This window comes from Anser cygnoides, chromosome 13, assembly GCF_040182565.1.
Source record: "Anser cygnoides isolate HZ-2024a breed goose chromosome 13, Taihu_goose_T2T_genome, whole genome shotgun sequence".
NCBI classification, from domain to species: domain Eukaryota; kingdom Metazoa; phylum Chordata; class Aves; order Anseriformes; family Anatidae; genus Anser; species Anser cygnoides.
The window spans coordinates 1,693,102-1,713,229 of NC_089885.1; the positions used below are offsets into that span (position 1 = coordinate 1,693,102).

Below are 20,128 nucleotides of genomic sequence, written 5' to 3' on the forward strand. Positions count from 1 at the left end.
AGACAGCAATAGATTACGGATCTTAATTTTCAAGAAGGAAAAGGGAAGGAAAAAGCCATTATTTCTGGCATATCCGCAAAATAAGCAGCAATCAGTTGAAAAACAACCCAGGCTTCCTCACTGTATCTCTCATACCCTTGACTTACCCTATTTCTTAAATCAATACATGACTACATCAGGTCTTTCTGGTTCCCACTGGACTGATTTCAACATGTAGGAGAATTAATTTTTATTGGAGTGCTTCTTCACTGCCTTAAATTTCTCATGTTTTAAATTCTCCAGTAACACATATTAGATGTTCCAATCACTAACTACTAAGTTTTTAATAGAAATCTTGCTCACCAGACATCTTTTTGCAAACTCTTGCAACTCTACAGGAGATACAAATCAAACTAGTCACACATCGCTTTTTTTGTTTTAAATGAAATATACAGTAGTAAGAAGAGTCTTTCTACAATGTCAGACAACATACAGCAGGGGAAACTTCAATCATCCTTTTAATTAGCTGAGCAGTAATAATCAAAGCTCCTCACAAATTAAAGAAAGAGGACAGTTAGATGAAATCAAGTAAGTCCATCATTTCTTCAGAACACAACATCAAAGGATGATTATAGCGTAATTTAAAAGTTCTTGAGATTTGTCAGAAATAGGGAGTAAAAGTGCCAACATGGAAAAGAACAGTCTACAGAAAATGTAGGATAGGTTACCTCACATATGGAAGAAATTTCAAGGATACTTTCACTACTGTGAGTTGTTTGTAGTGAATACCCTTGGCCTTGGCAAATCAGAATGACTGACACCCATAATTTGCAATTTCCTAAACCTGAAGAGTTTTCTGATTGCGATGAAATGGTTTTACCTAATTATTTTTTCAAGTTTCAGTTTTTGATGTTTAATTTTGAAATCAATTTGAGATGTCTTGAACTATATTAATACACTGTATTATGCCTTCATTTCTTTTTGAAGCACTTCACTTTAAAAAATGCATACTTCTAATGATTTTTAAATTACTCTACTCTGCACATATCAATTTACAACAATTACAACATTTTGCATTTTTCAAAGCACTTCAGTTTTAAAGAGGTTTTATGCTTTGCAAGATACTGAAGGAAGAGGCTGCTGATCCATTTTTACCCTTTGTAAAATTACCACCAATCTTACTAGAGAGCTTAACCAAAAATAGATATGCTAAATATATACCATCTACATATAATCATTTTAGGATGAATGTTTTTGTGACTAAGAACTGCCAGTATTCTTTTCCTGATCATAATTAGGTTGCTTCAGCGGTATAAATGGATTCAGTGGAATTATGACAAATGTCCTAGAGTAACGAGGACAGAAACTGGCCTACTTTGGCTGAAGAGTCCAGAGAAATGAATACAGGACAGGATGTCAGAGGCATCAGCTCTGTCACAGATCTGAGAACAGAGGGTGAGTTTTTTCCTTCAATTTGTTGATGATGCTCCTTCAGTTTGCCAGTTTCCCTCTTCCACCTGACAATGAGTAGTCAGTATTCTCAAGCTTGATTTTGTCTTTCTGAAACATACTGCCTATTTTCCTCAAAGGGAAATGACTCATTAGCATCAAGGGATTTTGGATGACAGTCTATAAATAAAGCAACAAAGACCCACAGACAGTAAGTAGTAAGTTGACTATACTGATATGCTGGTGAGATTAAAATCGTGTACTATCAGTCTTCCATCCTACTATATTATTTTGCCCTGAAGTCTCTTTTGATCACCCTCTGACTTCTTGTCCCAGCTTCATCACTGCCTACATGAAAAAACAATAATGGGTAAGAATGTGGGGGCAGTACCAGGCTAGGAAGTTTTCTTGTAATATTTTTTACCAGGGTCCCAAGGAGGCAGCAAAATTCCCTATACAAGGTGGGTCTGGTCGGCATATCAGGCCCTCTGCTTCCCTCAGAAGAGTCACCGATGACAGTAACTCACCTTTTTTTTCTCAACAGAAGTGGTTGTGATGTGAGGGTTAGGCTGACCACACTTTTTTGATGCCTCCAACATAGATAGATCATCATCTGCATCACTGTTTGACTGTCCACAGTCACATATCTATTGTATAAGGGCACCCGGGAAGGTGAGGTAGGCCGGGAGGTGTTAGGCCTGCTGCTCTGAGCACAAACCTGTCTCCACTTCCCACCAACTCTTCAGTCACTGCCTTCTGCCTAGTGGCGAGAGGGCAGAGGACCCTCTGTGTTGTGTGTCGTGACTGGCTCATACCCTGTCCCAGGGATGGCAGAGTACAACTCCACCAGCTCATCTTCTCAGGTTCTCTGACCCACCTGAACCAACTCGCCTCTGCATGGAGCTCTGCCATGAGGCTAAACCGCTCTTGTGCCTGGGTGCACCTCCTCCAGGTGTGTTCACTGCTGCCCTCAGACACTGACAGAAAACCCGGGCACGCCCTGACCCGAGGCCTAGATGGCCACCTGTCCCCTCAGGAGCTCTGTCTGGGCAGCTGCATTGGCTCCTGTGGGCACAGGGGATGCAGAGGACACTTTCTGCTGGGTGGACACCATGACTGGAGCTCCTTGAGAGCATACGGCAATGGCTGTCTGAACTGGCCATGCGAGGCTGCCCTGCTCTGCACCTCCTGGACTGACACCCCACGGTCCCTAGGGCTGTCTGTGGAGGTGCATGGGTGGCTGTGTGTCCCCCAGAGGGGCTCTGTGCTCCCCAGGGGCTCCTGACTCTAGAAGCCCTGGTAGGCTGTGATCCCCACGTGAACATGCCCGCCCCAGGGCTTGTTGTGTGAGTTGCCATAGGATGCCTAAAGTACGAATAAACTAAAACTGTGTGAGGAAACTAATGAACAAGATAGTATGAGAGACATCAACATGCCTGCCAGTGGTCACAAAACCCCACTTCTCTGATAACACAGAAGACAGTAGGCATGCAGAGGGGTATTTTCCCCACTGGTTGATGCAGGTAAGAAAAAATAAGTCACTTTTCTTCAAGGACTTCATCAAAACAGCTTTGAAAGTAAGACAAACGTGAGAACTGTGATCCCAGCACACAAGATAAAAGCTTCTTTACCACAGTTATTTATTTTAGCTTTGTTCCCTTACTTAGTATGTAATTGCCCCACACAGCTGACTCGACAGAACTGTTGGAGTTTAACAGCTCTCTTTGAGCTACAGTAACTTCATACTAGAACAGAATTAATTTCCATATTTTTTGAGGGAAAAACAACTAGTAAATTGCTAGCACCTTTCCTAATTATTTGCTTCATCAATGGAAGTACTATAGTACTACTGTCCTTTAGGGAATATTTTTAACAAATAATAAAATACATGATAAAAATGAAAGTAAGTGAGGTTCTGCTGAAAGCCAGTACAAAGTCTGTTCTTATTAGAGCAGTACCATATCTAACAGTTGCAGACTGAAATTACAGGTTTTAATTTTGGAGTAGGGAATGAATGCAGGGTCTTTGTAATAAACACTCAAAATTATCAGCAGGTCAATATTTTGTTGCTTAAAATGTTGTCATGAGGTGATTATAATTATGGATTGTAAATATCTGAAAGGAAATTTATACTGGTACAAGTGTTCCTTTGAATGATGATTTCTGAGAAAAACTGATGACTTGGACCACTAGTTGTATTTCACAGTATTCAGCAAATCTGTCACTCGGATCTACTCTGTACTGGGATGTGTTACTCATCATCTGAGATTCTCATTTTGTGGGCTTCAGAAGAAAAAAAGTAGTACGTACTTTAGTAATGATATGCTCCATTACAGAGTAAAATGTCCTGAGTGCACTCATTTCAAGAAAACAAAATGTAAACGTACAAAGCACATAAAAAATCCATTTCAACTCTTAATCAAATTCAGTGGGATTAAACTTTGATGGTCCTCTAAGAAAGAACAGAGTTTTTATCTCAGCATGAGAGAATGGTTGGCCATTCCTGTTTAAATATTTTTGACAGAGGTTTCTTACTCATGAGTCACTGGATTTTTTTATATCCTCCCAGTCTCTCTCAGAGTTGTGGATTCCCTCAATGCATGATCCTGATAAATGCTCAACATCTCATGAGAGAATCCTGCTTAACTTCAATCGAAGCTAGGAGCTACTTGCAGACTTGCAGGACTACCGTTCTTGCTGTCACACATCAGGCAGTCGGCATTCTTGTTGCATAGAAAAAGCCATTTTACCCTTGTCAACAGAAAACCAGTTGCTGCCAAACCCATAGGTATACCTCCGAAGAAATGGGAGTGCAATGCCATAGCACCCCTGCTTCATCCCTGTGTTGTTTTTCAAATTAACACCAGCACAGCAATAGTAACTACTTTCACAAGCCAAACAGAAAGCCTAAGCTTTTAATAGGCTTTACTGAAAAAGGAAAATCTCCAGCATACCTGTTGAGCAGTCTGAACCCGTCCACTGCGGCTCACAGCTGCAGAGTCCTGCATCCAGGAGGAAGGTGCCGTGCCCTGAGCACTGCTCCTGGCAGACTGGCAGTGACGTCTCGCAGTTCACACCGCCCCAGCCCGCGGAGCAGTGGCATTCCCCTTGAACACAGACACCGTGGCCCGAGCACATTGGATCCAAGCAGTCCTCTGGAAAGCAGTGAATATACAGTTTAGAGCATTAAATTTGCACCCTTACAGGGGTTTCCTAGTGACATACAGCATCAGGGATTCAGATTAATTTGCTGATTTTTGTGCAAATACTCCAACTGAAATGATGTTAACAAATGCACATGGAAAAATAGTCCATGCTAACATCTCTGCAAAATTATAAGCTAGAAACAAGGCAAAAAGCAAGTGCATAGACTGGTGGAGATCATATGATTCTACTTATCTTGGATATTGTCTAACTGTTAAAAAGCAGATTCCCTGGACAGGTCTATCGATCTTAGTCAGGGAAGTTTGTGTTTCAGTAGCAGAGCTGGGAAAGAACTGGAGCAATTAACAATTAAATTTCTACAACTGTACATTGTGTTTCAATTCAGGTATTTGTGCTCTATGTTTTATTCACATCTGGGAAAAGATTTATTCTTTCATGTTTCTCTGCAAAACTATCACTACAGCTGGGAATCTAATACAAAAAAAAAATAAAAATGGTCATCCACTAAGCCCTGAATCGTGAGTCTCTGAATACTCACTGTAAAGAAATCTCATACACTCATAAAAAGTATGTGCTGGGCAATTGCAGATAATGAACAGATTCATAAAAGTCATAACGTACTGATGAACAATTTGCAAACAGACAAAGAGCTAAATTTGTTCTCAATTTGGATTAAACTATTCTTAGTGAAAAATTCAGGAGCTCTGTAGAAGAATTTAAATCAGATGGTTAGTCCTGCATAATCAGTATATTCCTTCATCAAGATCCAGCATTTCTTTAACAAGACAGACTTTGAGGAGAACACAGCCTGCCTTCTCTGGGGGCTTCAGTAAGACTGCGGAGGTGGAGAGGAATTTGTGGGGTGTTGGAGCATGCAAAACAATTAGCCAAAATCCTATTCGTGTTAGATCGTGCTTCAAACTAATGTTAAAAATGCACTTTGGAAGTTCTTGTATGATTTTTTTTAAGTATTAGCCCAAGTACTGTGTTAATAATTAAATTGTAAACTTAACAAAGTGTTCTATGTTACACAAACGAAGAGATGTTCTGTTTCAGTAACAGCAGGCTAAATACTTCAGACTTAGAGATTAAGAGCATCCAGTTTACAGCACCTTTTGACCTAAGAATAAAGAAGAGATGCTTTATCTTTGAGCTGCTATGCCACTAGTTCAAGATCTTATTTCAAGATTTATTTTGTATCTTTTTCAGCCTTCCAGGCTTGTGCACAGCACAATGTAATTCTGAAAAAGAGGAATCAGTGTTTCTGGACAAAGTATATCTTGCTAAGCACAGGCCAAAAATACTTGGCAATTTCCTCTTATCCTGAAAGACAGCTCTTGATTTTGGCGATCTTTGAAAACTGAGTGACTCTACAAACAGGTTAAAAAGCATCACTTCTTTTACTAATGATAATCTGACAAGATGAATTCAAAGGATGCCCATAGCAGCGAATACCTATAGCTACTGGTGTTCCCTGGATAGTGCATCTGTTACTGTCTGCTGTGTTAACAATATGGCTATAATATTAAACTTATATTTACACACAATAATGTAATTCCAATCCCTGACAGAATTACTTCCAGTAGTGTACAAGTTACATTGCACAATACAGTAAACTAAGCATTCGTGTCATTGCACACACTATTACAATAAAAATCCTCTGTACAGGTTTGTTTCATTCACCCTGTTTCTACATGATTCCACTTCTATTTTTAAAGTTTAAATACTACTTTTTTAAAAAACAATGTTTTCATGCTCTTAGTTTCAATAGCTGTCTGAGTACATTTATCTCAATTATTTTTTCAACCATTTTGCAGGACCACATTATCCCAACAAGCAAAGTAACTGTAAATGGCAGTCAGCTTCTCACCAGCTCCAGGCTTGTTCAATATCATGGCCTCAGTGAGTAAATCTGTGTATTACTTGCTTTTTCTCATTTGGGTTTTCTTGGTTTTGTCCATTTCTGAAACTACCAACAGCTGAGAATGTAAGAAACATTCTCTTGATCCTCCCTTTAAAAAACATATCAGGTATGTCAAATCCATCAAATCCATCCTGGGCATTTTTCTGATTAGAGAATTCAGGCCACATAAGAGCTTCCTTTGTGTGCTACTCAGAAGAATTACCTAAAATCTATATAGCACGAAGCACAAAGTATGCTGGCACTAGCTTCAGGCTAAGGGGACTACTGAAAAATCATCAAATCAGGGCAAGCATGAAGAACCGCTCTGCTTTCTGAGGCTATGCACAGGGGAATAAAGCCGTAGCTGATGAGCTACCTCAGAAACGCTAGCAGCCAAATAACAACTGTTTCTTTCTGTAGATGAGGGCAGAGACACATCGGTACTATAAGCAGCTGAAGTACAATTACTTGTTCTCATAATTTCCCACTTTTTATTAGCCAAGCTTTAAAGGACACTGGTTTAGTACCCTGAATATAGGCTCACAGTAAAAATGACATATGACAACAGAATTACACAGCATGCTCTGCTAAATTGAAACTGCTTGCTGCTCTCGTGGCTTCATATAGTCTGTACATTCTTCGTGGAAAAATCTAAGATGCAACAGAATGAAGAAAGGGAAGAGATGATTACGGTCTGCTGATTACTTCGGAGAAATCCTAGATCTTATTTTGTTTAGATGATCTTCTGACTGTCTTACCCTTAGCTTTTGGCCAAGTGAAAGAGTCTTTGACGGTGCACACTTAAATGACTGAGGTTTCTGGCACCACGAACCTGGTGATGCCAGCCACCCCTCCTGAAAAATGTGTCTGGGGTCTGAGAGACAAAAAGCAGAGAAGAACCAGGATGGTCTCACAACTTGCCCCCAGACAGGGAATCCTTGCATGCTGATAAATTTTTCCTTGGAGGACTGAGTGCACTGTGTGCTGGAAGTTTCAGCACTGTGTGCTGAAAGGCAAAAAATTCCTCCTGGTTCTTGCCATTGAGATTCAGTGGAGGGAGGAAACTGAAAGCCTCCTGGACTGCACAAGAAACTCAGCATTTCAAAGGACTGCCCTACTGATATTACTAGATATTCTTATTAGCCAATGTTAAACACTTCTAATCTTTTAGAATAAAAATGTGAATCTTGGAAATTATGTGATCAACTCCCACTGACTGTCACTGAGATCTGAAAGCCTTTATCTTTGAATATTTTCTATCTTAACATTCCTTTCACGAGGCTTTAAAAGGTGCTTGAAAAGCAGTATTGCTTCACAGTAAGTTTCTCACATCCATGTGAGCTCTTAACTACCTTAAAAAAGGTTAGGAGATTAAAGGCTAAAATCAAACCCCCCCAACCATAAAGAGGGAAACTTCACAAACCTTCCTCACAGATCTCTCCTTTGTATCCAGGCACACAGATGCAGACTCCCATGATACAGGTGCCATGGCCAAAGCAGGTTGGATCAATACACTGTTCTTCAGGAACATCACACTCTGGTCCTTTCCACCCATTTCGACACACACAGTGACCTTTCTCATATTCTCCATTTCCACTGCAGAGCACTGGACAGGAATCTGAAGAAGGTAGATTGGCCTTTTTAATGTACTTACATACTTATATAGATTAACATTTATTGCATTTATCATTCTGTAAAATCACTTTTCCACTCCAGCCCTCCCAATCCTTCACTTGAAGGTTGTGACAGGCTGAAATCTTTGAACTAGATAGCACAACAGTAATATAGGCATCCTAGTGCCCTCAGCCTGCTTTATTAACATACCTTAATTTTGACATGAAATGGGACATCTTGGAAGACAAAAATTCCTCTCCTTGATGGGCCTTGGGAGAGAGTTTGCAGAGTGATGCCTGCTTATCATTTTCTGTAACATTAATATTTGTTCCCTGTAACCTGAAGCAAGATACTGCCCTTTTCTTTTTCTAAGCAGACCTATCACTACTGAAGTTTTAGCCATTACTGATCTAACCTAGTGATGCAGAAGGTTAGTTTTACAATCCAGTACATATTTCTGAGCTAATCGATCTTAAAATATAGACAATCCAAAACCTGAGGAAACACCAGAAAAGAATGAGAACCTCCATATATAATATTCAGTGGATGATGGATAATACTAATAAAAATAAGCTCGCTTATAATCTTTTTAGCAAGATTTTGCCCCAAATGCTGGAAAACTCCAGTTTTCTCTAGAAAAAACACTAGTTTTCATTAGAAAATCTCTAGTTTTCTCTAGGAAAAAAAAAAAAAAAGCCTAGTCTCTAGTTTCTCTAGTTTTTACTAGTCTCTAAGTTGCTTTAGTTTTCTTTTCTAACCCTTTTCAATTTAAATCACATTTTACTGACATTTACTGAGATGTGATGTATTCTGAAGTGAAACGGATTGTCAATTTTAAATAACTGTAAACACTACACTCAACTGACACTTATTAAAAAATATTTTAAAATCACAGAATGGGTGCAAAGAGGGATGGAGAAATCTCTTGACTAAAAGTCGGGGAGAGAGAAGTAGTTGAGGCATCTTAACTAAGTACAGCATAAAAAAAACTTTCTATGCCTGCACTTGTACTGTATTTGCCATCTGTCTGGAAAAAGGAATTTAATCTCCTTTAATCACTTTGAATCTTTGTAAGCCCAGCAGTCACACACCATAATAACGAACCCTGTCCTGTACATTAGGTTGGCTGTTATGAGATTACCTTTTGCACAATCGGGACCAAGGAATCCTGGGAAACAGTGGCAGTGCCCTGAGATGCATTCTCCATTCCCATTGCAATTAGTAGAGCAGTCATCCAAAACTTCTATTTATTCAGAGAGTTGTGCACAAAGAAAAACACAAGTTGGTTGAATTTGAAATGAACGGCATCTTCACCCCGCTCTGCAGGACACACCTCAACATACAAATAGATGCAGAAGCAGAAAAAGGCCCATTTCCATTCATAGGGAGAATAAAACAAAATTCCTGTTCAAGCAGCTTACAAATATTAGATTTTGTCTTGACAGCTTTGAGATAACAAGTGCATCATTTATATTACACCAGAAAGCTTTTAAAGTAAGTGTTCATGTAAAATTTACCACCATTAAAAGCACTGCAAGAACCAAAGTATTTGCTGAGAAATGTCCACCTTAAACACTTTCTTTTATTGTTGAAGCAATTTGTTGGAAACCTATTTATAGAGTAAATTGTCTTCCATGGTATTTGTTTGAACCATGTGAATTGAATTCTTTGGGGGAGGGTAGGATTTCCACTTCTGTAAAATAAGATGAAAAAAAGTCTTTTATAAAGTGATGAAACTCAATGCAATAATGGCCTAAGAACAAGATTTGAAGAAAAAAAGAACATCTTTGATTCAACTTCTTGATCTTCAACTTCTGCATGTTTCATCGTACGGCTTTGGATAGCAAACCACTTAACCTTACATGTTGTGGGGCCGGCTCATGTCTGTATATTTGTTAGCTGTTCTAAATCTACATGCATAATTCCTACAGGAATTCAGTGGATTCACTGATTTAGATGGATTTCATGTAAAAAATGTGAAGTAAATTCAATGCTAGGATGCTCCCATGCAGAGTAGGTTAATGTCATGGCAGCATTTGGACTGAAGATGCCACAGCACCAGCAGGTTCTTTGCAGGGTGGGAGCAGGGCTGAAGAACAGTGGGAACTGAGCAGCCTATTTTACGGGCATAAACACAAATAGGCATGTACAAGTACCTTTGCCTATCAGAAGATGGGAAACAGCTCATTTTCCACAAAATAAAAATTTGGGGGAAAAAAAGAAAACATAGATCCTTGTCCATGGCAAGTGATTTGGGAGGCAAAACTTTTCTCAGGGAAGTGCATACCACTGGACTATTTAATCTAATCAAATCTGATATACTTTTAAACTCAAACTTTTCAAAGGATGGGTTATAAGCTTATCCTACAACTAATATGAATAACCGAAGTAAGTTTATTTTAATCTTATTTATGGGCACTTGGACAGATAAGTACTGGTTCCTCTTGAAAACCTCTACTGATAATTAAAAACATTCATTTCCTTTCAGACTATTAGTTTATACCAAAGAACAGGCATTTGATATATATCTGTTCATCAGATATTTACAACCTAGACATGGATGTTTGTTTCAAGGTCAAATAATCTTTTTTTTTTATTTTTTTCCCAGAAGTAAGTTTTTTCACAGATATGCTGCTCATTATTAACTTTTACATATTACTGTTCATTATCAGCTCTTCTCTTTTCTATGTGTACACTTGCCTGTCTTCTCAGTTTTTTAGAATCACATGATAAATGATCCCTACACTGACTTGAAATGGAGAATTAATGGTTTGAACAATTCCCCCGGATGCAATGTCCAGTTTGGGCCAGCCTTTATTCAGGCTCTAGACATACTAGAAAATACTCTAGACACGTTAGATTTTGCAGGCAAATAACCCCCCATCAGGGAAAGCGTGATCAGAGGTTTAGTTAACAGGTCAGCAAAATCAAACTAGTATGCCACTGACATCCAGAAACTGAAAAGACTACCTAAGAGGTGCTCATCACACAGCCCACACCGACATACAGCAGAGACGCATGCAAGCTTTTGCTATATGCTGACTACTTCAGCCTGTGTTCCTGGTTGATTCCTTTGTCAGCAGGGAAATAAACTACGACTCCAGCCCTAGACACTCCCCAAAGTCTGGGGTAAGGAGCATTGCTCAAGGATCAGAAAATGATCAGTTTTTGTTTTTGTTTTTAAATTTTTGTAGTCCCCCCCAGATAAAAACAAGAACCAGTGTGCAAAGAAAAGTATAAGAAAATATACAGGCCATGAAAACACAATAGCTAGCAGTATTTTCAAATCCACCAGCAGTAGGTTGTTGCAGTATGAAACCTCTTTTTGCTCAATATGTCTTCTCATGGACATTTCTCAGATTAAACGTAAGGATTCCTGCCTGCCCTGTGGCCCTCACTACTTCCCTCCATAAGACCCAGCTTGTTCTGCTTATTGGCTGGAGAAGGGATAAACACCTTCTTCTTCACCAAATTTAACAGGAACCTAACTGAAACATTCAATTGCATTTAGATATATATATTTTTTAAGATGGTGTGCTACTTAATGATGAAATACTGTTTATACTCCCTTGTATAAATACCGCTACAGTAGAAAAAAAATCTGCTGTTACAGTAGAAATAAACAAGGGGGCAGATCTTTGGATTCTGATCTGGACTGGAGTTTGGCCAGGTTTTATGCTCCTCATAGAGCATCTGTGAAGATGCTCCATAAATTGCTTGAATATTATTTTCTCACATGACGTTGAATAATGGTATTTCTCCCACTTGTAAAAGATTTACTTTTCTACACAAAGCAAATACGAACTTTTAAACAAAATATTCTAATTGCAATTCTACCTCATTTTAAAATATTTTTCCTGCAAATCCTGCACCAGTGTTGGTATTTGAATCACTGTCCTGCTCCGCAAGGTGTTTTTACCATCAAGTAAAAATAGCATTCAATTGTTCTCAAGAGCAGATGGCATGTCCATTACTAGTAAAGACATCCTGCTAAACATATGGCAGAACAGGTTAACTAAAGGGCAAAGTGGTTAAAGTCTTGCAGCAAACCAAGACTGTCATAAATACAACACTTCACCTGAAATGAAATTCCAAACAAACCCTATGTGTGAGCACTTCTCCGCAACAACACCTAGAGTTGCAAACATTTGTCCACCTTTATTTATTAACGAGGCAACAGGGAATTGATATCCCACCAGGGCAGCCTCCCCTGTATGTGCCTTCTGAGTTCCAAACAGAATGGTGCAGTTGAACAAGTGTATAAAACAACAGCAAATACCCATCAAACAACAACAACCAAACCCACAAAAGCAGCCTTTTAATTTTCTAACTGATTAAAATACTGAAATATGGACCAAAAGGATGGATAATTTTTGTAGGATTTATGGTTCCTGTGTAAATAGAGAGGGCAGACATATTCTCTTTTGCTTTGAGCGAAATAACACCAGAAATTACTCAGGCATTTAAACTATCACATAAAGATTTTAAAACACATGACAACTTCACACTTAATTAATTTGCTAACACCCATCTTTAATACATGAATGCTGCTATTTGCCTAATATTGGCATAAACATGAAGATACTCCACTGAGGTTAATTAAACTAAACTGAAATAAAACATATTTAAGAGAATATTTAAGAGACACTGTAATCAACATCGATATCTTTCCAAATGCAGCTTTCCAATGCAGTAATCAGAATAACAGTTTTACTGTAATTGTTCTTACCAATCGCTGTGGTTAGTACAAACACTTGCTCCATTTTCTTTCCATCGTTGTAAAATGCCATATGCCAAGCTCCTTGATCCATGTACTCGATGAAGCCTGTCTCTTGCAGTGAAGTTAAGATCAGATTCCTGGGAGCTTGCTGTGGCTCCTCTGAGTTTTTTGGTTCCTGTTTAATTAACTGCTTTCCATCCATCAATTTTACAAAATCAAACTGAAATAATAATGAGCAACAATTAACCACCTAGTAAATTTTTATGGAATCTACACTGCACATCTCGTTCAAACAGCAAAAAGCAGCTGAAATCTTGAGAGGAATTGCCTGTCTGACTAAGAATGCATCAACATGGATAGCAGTTGCATATAACCTGGTCCATGTAGTTTCAGTTCCTTATTCCATATAGAAAGCGTTATGGTAGGTCAGAAATCCGGCATCAAAACTTGCTTTTTGCTATGGCAGGTTAAATTCAGGCTTGTTTCACTAAATGCAGCAGGTGTACTTCGACATTATATCTCTTTAATGGGAATAATTCCAAAATTCCCAAGCTGTAGTGTCTTGCTTTATGCAGTGATTCATCTCAAATGCCAAAAACAGATTAAATAAGCTATTGTTTCATACCAGAATTTTCAGTGTTTGTTCCTTAGTATCACTGTCACATATCAAAACCTACTTACACATTTTATTTATATTTAATTTTATTAATGCGATTAAATGACTACTTTGTGACATGGAAACAAGTAATACTTAATCAAGTCGATGCCAACAACTTCAAGAACAGTTAACTTGAAAGCATCAGAGAAGACATAAACCTTTCTAAAATTTCTGTTTAAGAAATGTATATATTTCTCTCTTTTTTTTTTTTTTTTTCTTCTCCAGGCATTCTCCAGACTGATTTTCAGTAAAGTTCAAGTTCAGCTTGACTGAATACCCAATCAAAGCCAACGACAGCTAGAATCGCTTATTTCTAAGATCAAACCTCTAGTAAATCATTGTTGAGATTAGACTAGATGACCTCCACAGGTCCCTTCTAAACAATCTTTCCATGATTCTGTATACAAGTTTATCACATATGTTGTAATCCTGCTATAAGACAGCATTTCAATCCATTGAAATGATAGCTTCATATGCCAAACACAGCAAGCAAAAAAAAAAAAAAAAAAAAAAAAGAAAGGTTGAATGTGACCAGCAATACTGCATATTCTTAACACCTAGCTAGGTTTTCTCCTGCAATATCCCCAGCAGTAAATGCTCTGAAATAATCTTTGTATCAGAAACTAACAGGTTTTTTTCTATTATCTCTTTATACTGACTGTAGTCTGTAATCTGTTTTGATGAATTCCTAGAAAGACTAAAGCATTTTCAAATGATCTAGTATTTCACCCCACTGCCCCCCAAAAGACAGCGTGCAGTTGTCCTGCCTCCCACAGCCACATGGCAGTATGCAGAATGGCTGATCTTGCTGGTACGACACTGCCCCTCCACTGGGGAGGGCATGGTTTGGGGGTGTAGCTAGACCTCAGTATAAGAATGGGATAAACAGACTGCTTTCTGTGGTTACAGCCAGTTCCTTCCTTCCTCCCTGCTTTAAAAGTGTGTTGTGAACATTAGCATCCACTGCTGTTTGAAACTGTAAAGCATGATGCAATTAGCATTATCACTAATTACCTGAGTGTGAGTAGGTGGAATGTTTCTTCTGCCATAAATTCCCAGCAGAGAATCCTTCGCCAGTGAAATGTTGAATTTCAGGTACATGGGGTGATGTATGGTGATCTGAAAGCGCCAGAATAAACCGGGCGGGATTGTTTGCATAACTTGTGCTCCAATCTCAACTTCTCCTGTGTCGATGGCCCGTCCCTTCTGAAACACTAATTTTCCAGAAACAAAGGAAACAACATGTTGCATAATCACAGTTGGTGAAGATACCGGGTCATGTATAATAAATAACCTCTAAACTGAGGACATTTCACTGAAATCATTGTATTTTTTTATTCAACTAATTGAAAAATATAAATAAACTGCGTGCAATATTTACCAAAATAGGTGTCACAGAGCTTTTTTTTCCCCTGGAAATCTTGGAATGCTTTACTGACTGCAAAAAGGTATTGGTGCTGCTGTGGAAACCACAGACTTTACATCTACACGTATCAGCTGTTAAAACAAACCCCATTCGACTGTGAGTGCAGAGAATACACAGCGGGACAGCTTCCTCTGGCACGGGTCCCCGGCCACCGCCGAGCAGGCATTGCATAAGCTACACAAATGGACACCGGCGAAGACAGAAAATCCATCAAACCTGGTAGGTCAGAGCCCGTGTCCATGCCTGAATTTCTACTAATCACCATTCCCAACAATCATATCGTGGCAATGAAAATCTAGTCCTAGAGAAATAAAGAACATCTGTTTTTGCTTGGACTTTCTGCATAAAAGCCTAACAGGGGCATAAGGATAGGGAGAGGCAATCTAAAGAGAATACTGGCATCGTTTTGTAGTGCCTAACAATACATCTGCAGACATCTACAGCATATAACTTCAACCATGGCTATGAGAAAGCTGAAAGAGAAAGGGAAATGGAATGTGTAAAGAAGCCATTGCCAAACTAAATCGGAGCTGGCTTGCTTTGCTGGCATGTATCACTATCTTTATCTATTTTAATGCCTGCCTGTGATCAGCATCCTGACATGCTGCAAGCCACAGACCCAATCCTGCTAACGTCTGACATAATTCCACCCTAAGTTCTGCAAAACCCTCAAGCCCATTTGCAAACTTTCTCTCAACTAGAAAAAAGAAGGAGAGCATGCTACAAAGGAGGAGGAACCAAGAGAAGAAGATTGAATTCAGCAGCCATAGCCATTTATGTGTCATTTCATTCCATTATGTGGCGAAGGATAAAGAGGAGCAATCAAAGTGACTGGAGCCTCACCTTTCACAATAATGCATAAAAATATCCAATGCAACATAATGCCCAGGAAATTTTATAAATTGCCTTTGGAAATGAAAACAGCAGTAGCAAAGCTAGGGCCAGATTTTTCCTAAACATATTAATAACAGAGATCCTCAGTGGGATCCTTCATTGGCTTTAACTAGTGTAGGGAGTACTTAGCATTCTTAATGAATAGAGATTTCGTTTATGAGGCAGGAGCAATTCTCAGGGTACTGGATCTTACAGCTTTACAGCTGCTTTGTGTCACCAGAAACAAAGCTACAGCAAGAACCAGGAGCTGACTTTTAACACCTTACCGCATAAAAGCATACGTTTTTAGAGCACACAACTTTTCTTAAACTCTAAAAAACCACCTTGAACCTTAGCACATAAACTATCTCCAAATCACTGCTTTAGCAATGTTCAAGGTGAGACTACTTTTGTCCAATTTTCTTTGTGATTCAAGTCTTCCATGTGGAGTTTTGAGTAGAAATTTAAACTTCTAATGTAGTTGGGAAAAGGAAGTGGATCCCTCCCACCGTGTGCCACGCATCAGATCCCGTTGGCTGATGTAAATTTAAAAACCTTTTCCCCTATTTCCAGTACTCCAGAGATATTAAATCTTAATGATTCTTTGCAAGCAATTACCCCGGGTTAAGTAAAACACTAAGGAACTTTTTGGTGATATTGACACATGGTAATTAATGTGATTCAATTACAAGATGGTAGAGCACTAAGTAAAAAGTCAAGGATACAGTATCATTTTGGAAGTTAATGGCATTATTGGTCTGCGTTCAAGGTCCTTTAAAATGCACTAACTGCTTTTGAGTTTGTTGAAGTGAGAAGGCCTGGTTCTTATTTGAAAAGAAAAAGCATCAGGACTTTAGTCGGGGCATACGCGTCCTTTGAGGAAGTATTTTCATTAATTGGTGTTATCGGATTATGCTGAATAGCACGTTACTGTTGCTAGGCTCAATACAACGTATCTCTGAGAAGTTTTTCCACATTGGGATGAAAATTTTGTCTTAGTAATTATTTTATGTAATCTTAAAAAAACATACATATACTTAAGATTTCCTATTATCTCATTATATCTGAAAGAAGTGCATGCTGCTGTTCACAATGTTGACATGAAAAAACACGTATTATCTACCACCTACTGAAAGTAGTACTCGCAGCACCCCTACCTTTCAAATACTATTTTTTTCAGGTAACCATACAGCATGAAAAGCTGACTGTAAGCACTGTGTCTGAAGTGCATGCTTTCATATTCAGTGAGCCATTGTGACTCCTTTATAGAAAAAAATAATTCAGCTCTGTTTCTTTGCTTAATTGAATCAAGCAGGTATTTGGCCATACAGGTAAGTCATCTGAGGATATGCTATTCACAGACTATCTCATATACTTTCTTACTCTTTCTTGGAAAAGTCTTATATAAGCTTTTAAAATTACAGTGTTGCAATACAATTTCTGCACTTGCTCTAAAAACCTTTTTCCTATAACAACATTTTTCCTATGACAAAGTCTCATTTAATTACCTACATTCAATTCCTAGTACAGCTCCCAGTCTTACCAACTGGTATTAATTTCTCCCCATTCTTTCTAAGCACACTTTCTCTGCGGTTCTAAAACAGAAGATAGATTCCTAATCACAGGTTTCTTTTGGCTTCAAGAAAGTAAAACTGTGAACAGCATGGTGCCAATTATCTTCACAAGGAAGTACCCATATGCTGATTATTACTGATCCTGAAACAATCAATCTCCTTGTACTCCCCTGGTAAATATCAGCATCAATAGGACGTCTGAGTTTTTAATCACATTGCTACATATTAAAATGTTAACTCATAGCCATGGGTCACTGTGTCATAACATGACTTCTTAAAGAAATCTGACTTGCTGGTTTATAAACTTGATTTCCATTAAAAGATAAGTTAAAATACATGCTTTCAAAGTCTGGGAAAGCATCTTGTGCTGCTGCATAGAGTTGGGAAAATGGGAGGTCACAATATCTGACAGTACTTATTTATCCCTGTGAAATCACATTAGAGGCTTCAAGTTTACAGGCGAAGTATCAACTTTCCATGGTACGCTGCTGAAGTGCCATTTCCAAGTCCTCCTTCCCAGCACATTAACATGGAATATTTGGTACAAACACGGGGAAAAATGACTTATGTATATTAAAAGGGATGGGAAGGAAGCAAGGAAATAAGGGAGGCAGGGAGAGAGACATCAGAAGTTAGTCAGATCCAGAAAATGCACATACCAATGCCTGGTCCTAAGTCCACATTGCTTTTCTTATGTTTTCTCAAGTGTATAATTCTTATTAACATACCCTGGATTAGCATACCCCAGAAAGTGGAAAATGACAAGTCAGACAACAGGCTAGCTATATTCAAGACTGATCTCTGAAACTGCTGGATAAGCCCTCAGTGAAGAAGCTCTGGCGTCACAGCTCTCCTTGTTTTAGTGCTTTGGGGGAATCCTGTGGCTACGCATGACATTAGGATTTCTTGGGGTGAGGGAACTGTTTTTTTCTGTTGTTGTTGGTGGTGGTGGTGGAGGTTTTTACCTGCTACATTGAGTTCTCTATTGACTCACATATGCTCTTCTCTGTTCTCGAAAATCTAATTTTTAGGATCATGTTTTGATGTTTTTCCTGTACCTCCTCCTTTGGAAGCCAAATGCTTTGGATGAGCTTTTATTAAATCTGTAATATATTGACAAAACGATTTAATGCAGTTTAGAAGAACTACTTGAGATAGTTTAGACATTTTCCATGGTGTACCAGGACAGAAATACAAAAGCGTGTAAAACATTTACTGTAATTCACTATCAATCCATTCTAAGAGAAGAAATAATGGATAACAATATCATTGCCTCCTCACATATATTTCTGTTGCTTATTTATCTAATATGATCTCTATCCAGCTGTGCCACATTGATTTGTAAGACTATTGACTGAGATGCAATTCTCCTTCTGGAGGGACTGGTACAACCACGTCCCACCTTGTCTCATATTTAGAGTCATAGATCTTACCTGGCAGACACAGAATCATCACTGCTCTGCTACAAAAGTTGAAAACTCTGGAAATCTCCCATCATTGCAGAACTCAGTAAAATTTTACTTTCCTCCTAATAGCTGAAAAAGTAGAGTTCACGTTCTATTCCCATTCACTTTTCTCTGATCTAATCCATTTGATTTATCCACTTTTTCTGCATACCATAAAAAGAAATGGGATGGCTATCTGCTTTTTAGGGTCAAAAATCATCGTTGTGGTGTTATGTGGTGGTCAACGGGAAATAGGTGTTATGTCTTCTAGCTAGTATTGGGGTAGGTGAGCTAACAGCATTGAACAATGGGACTTGAGAGAAAGGAATTGTGAGTCCTCTCAGCAGCCCTGCTCTGTTTCACGGTGCTGGCTGTACAGTCCGCTCCTTTCCTTTGCCAGCTCTGGCATGTCTCTGCCCCTTCAGAACAGCTGGTTCATCAGCTAAGACAGCAGAAAACTATTCACCATTTCACCAAAGCCATTTCCTGCCAACAGTAAGCTGAGGTGCTTTGCTCACTCCTGAGACAATTCCTGAAGCAGGCACGGGGCCACAGGGAGAGGTGTTGTGGGCTGTCCCCCACTGCCAGACTGGCTCAGACATTTTCTGAAACCCCAGGTGGTTCCTGCAAGCTGATTCAGTACGACTGGTTATGGCAGGATGTGACAGGATGCTGTATTTTAGCTTACGCCTTCAAGAACTGGATGTCTTTAAAAGCATTAGGATTTCTACCCTTCTGCATATTCTGAGCTGTCAGCACAAAGATTTTCACTTTGCTAAGAGTGACTCTGGTCTGCAAGACACAGGCACAGCAATGAGCCCTTAGCACAACTAGGGGACATGGCAAATATGCTCTCATCTCTCCTGTCTTAAGACAAGAGGCAAGCTCTTTGATCTCTCTTCTCTACAAAGGAAGGGCAGTTATTTTGCTATTGAACATTACCTCTTCAATGGCTTGGGCCGGTTGCTCATTTCAGTGAGACTTCTGCTAAACGACACGATCTGGATATGGGATTTTAATACCTATTTTCATTTTTTTTCTAGAGAAAATAGATCTTGAATTCAAAATACTCCCAAACTTTAGCAAATACAGAATCTGAACCGTAGAAATGTTTAAATATTCCTGCTTTGTCTGTCTGCTTCTTCACACATACCTTTTTTTTCTGTTTTATCAGAAACTTTTCCTCCAATTGGCGAGTAAGTAGTATCCACGGATTCTGTTCCTCTATTTCCTTTGCTAACTCCATTTTCGTACAGCTGCCCTTCAACAGGCTGTAGTTGCCAGGTTAAACCAAACAAGTGTACTGCTGCAAAAAATGAAGA

The 20,128-nt window shown here is 38.9% G+C and overlaps 1 protein-coding gene across 18 annotated transcripts in view; it reads right to left on the reverse strand.

Annotated features, from left to right (window-relative positions):
- The window catches only part of TENM1 (teneurin transmembrane protein 1), an 848,278-nt gene that overhangs the window by 114,623 nt on the left and 713,527 nt on the right, over nucleotides 1-20,128 (reverse strand). For 17 of the 18 annotated variants that reach the window (XM_048070576.2, XM_067005240.1, XM_067005241.1 and 14 more), the window contains 6 exons: nucleotides 19,960-20,112; nucleotides 14,503-14,702; nucleotides 12,840-13,050; nucleotides 9,252-9,353; nucleotides 7,920-8,114; nucleotides 4,383-4,583 (listed from right to left, as the gene is read on the reverse strand). In XM_048070576.2, the coding sequence (XP_047926533.1) occupies nucleotides 4,383-4,583; nucleotides 7,920-8,114; nucleotides 9,252-9,353; nucleotides 12,840-13,050; nucleotides 14,503-14,702; nucleotides 19,960-20,112 (1,062 nt within the window). The remainder of the gene's footprint in view (nucleotides 1-4,382; nucleotides 4,584-7,919; nucleotides 8,115-9,251; nucleotides 9,354-12,839; nucleotides 13,051-14,502; nucleotides 14,703-19,959; nucleotides 20,113-20,128) is intronic. The other variant, XM_048070599.2, reaches the window with a different exon arrangement.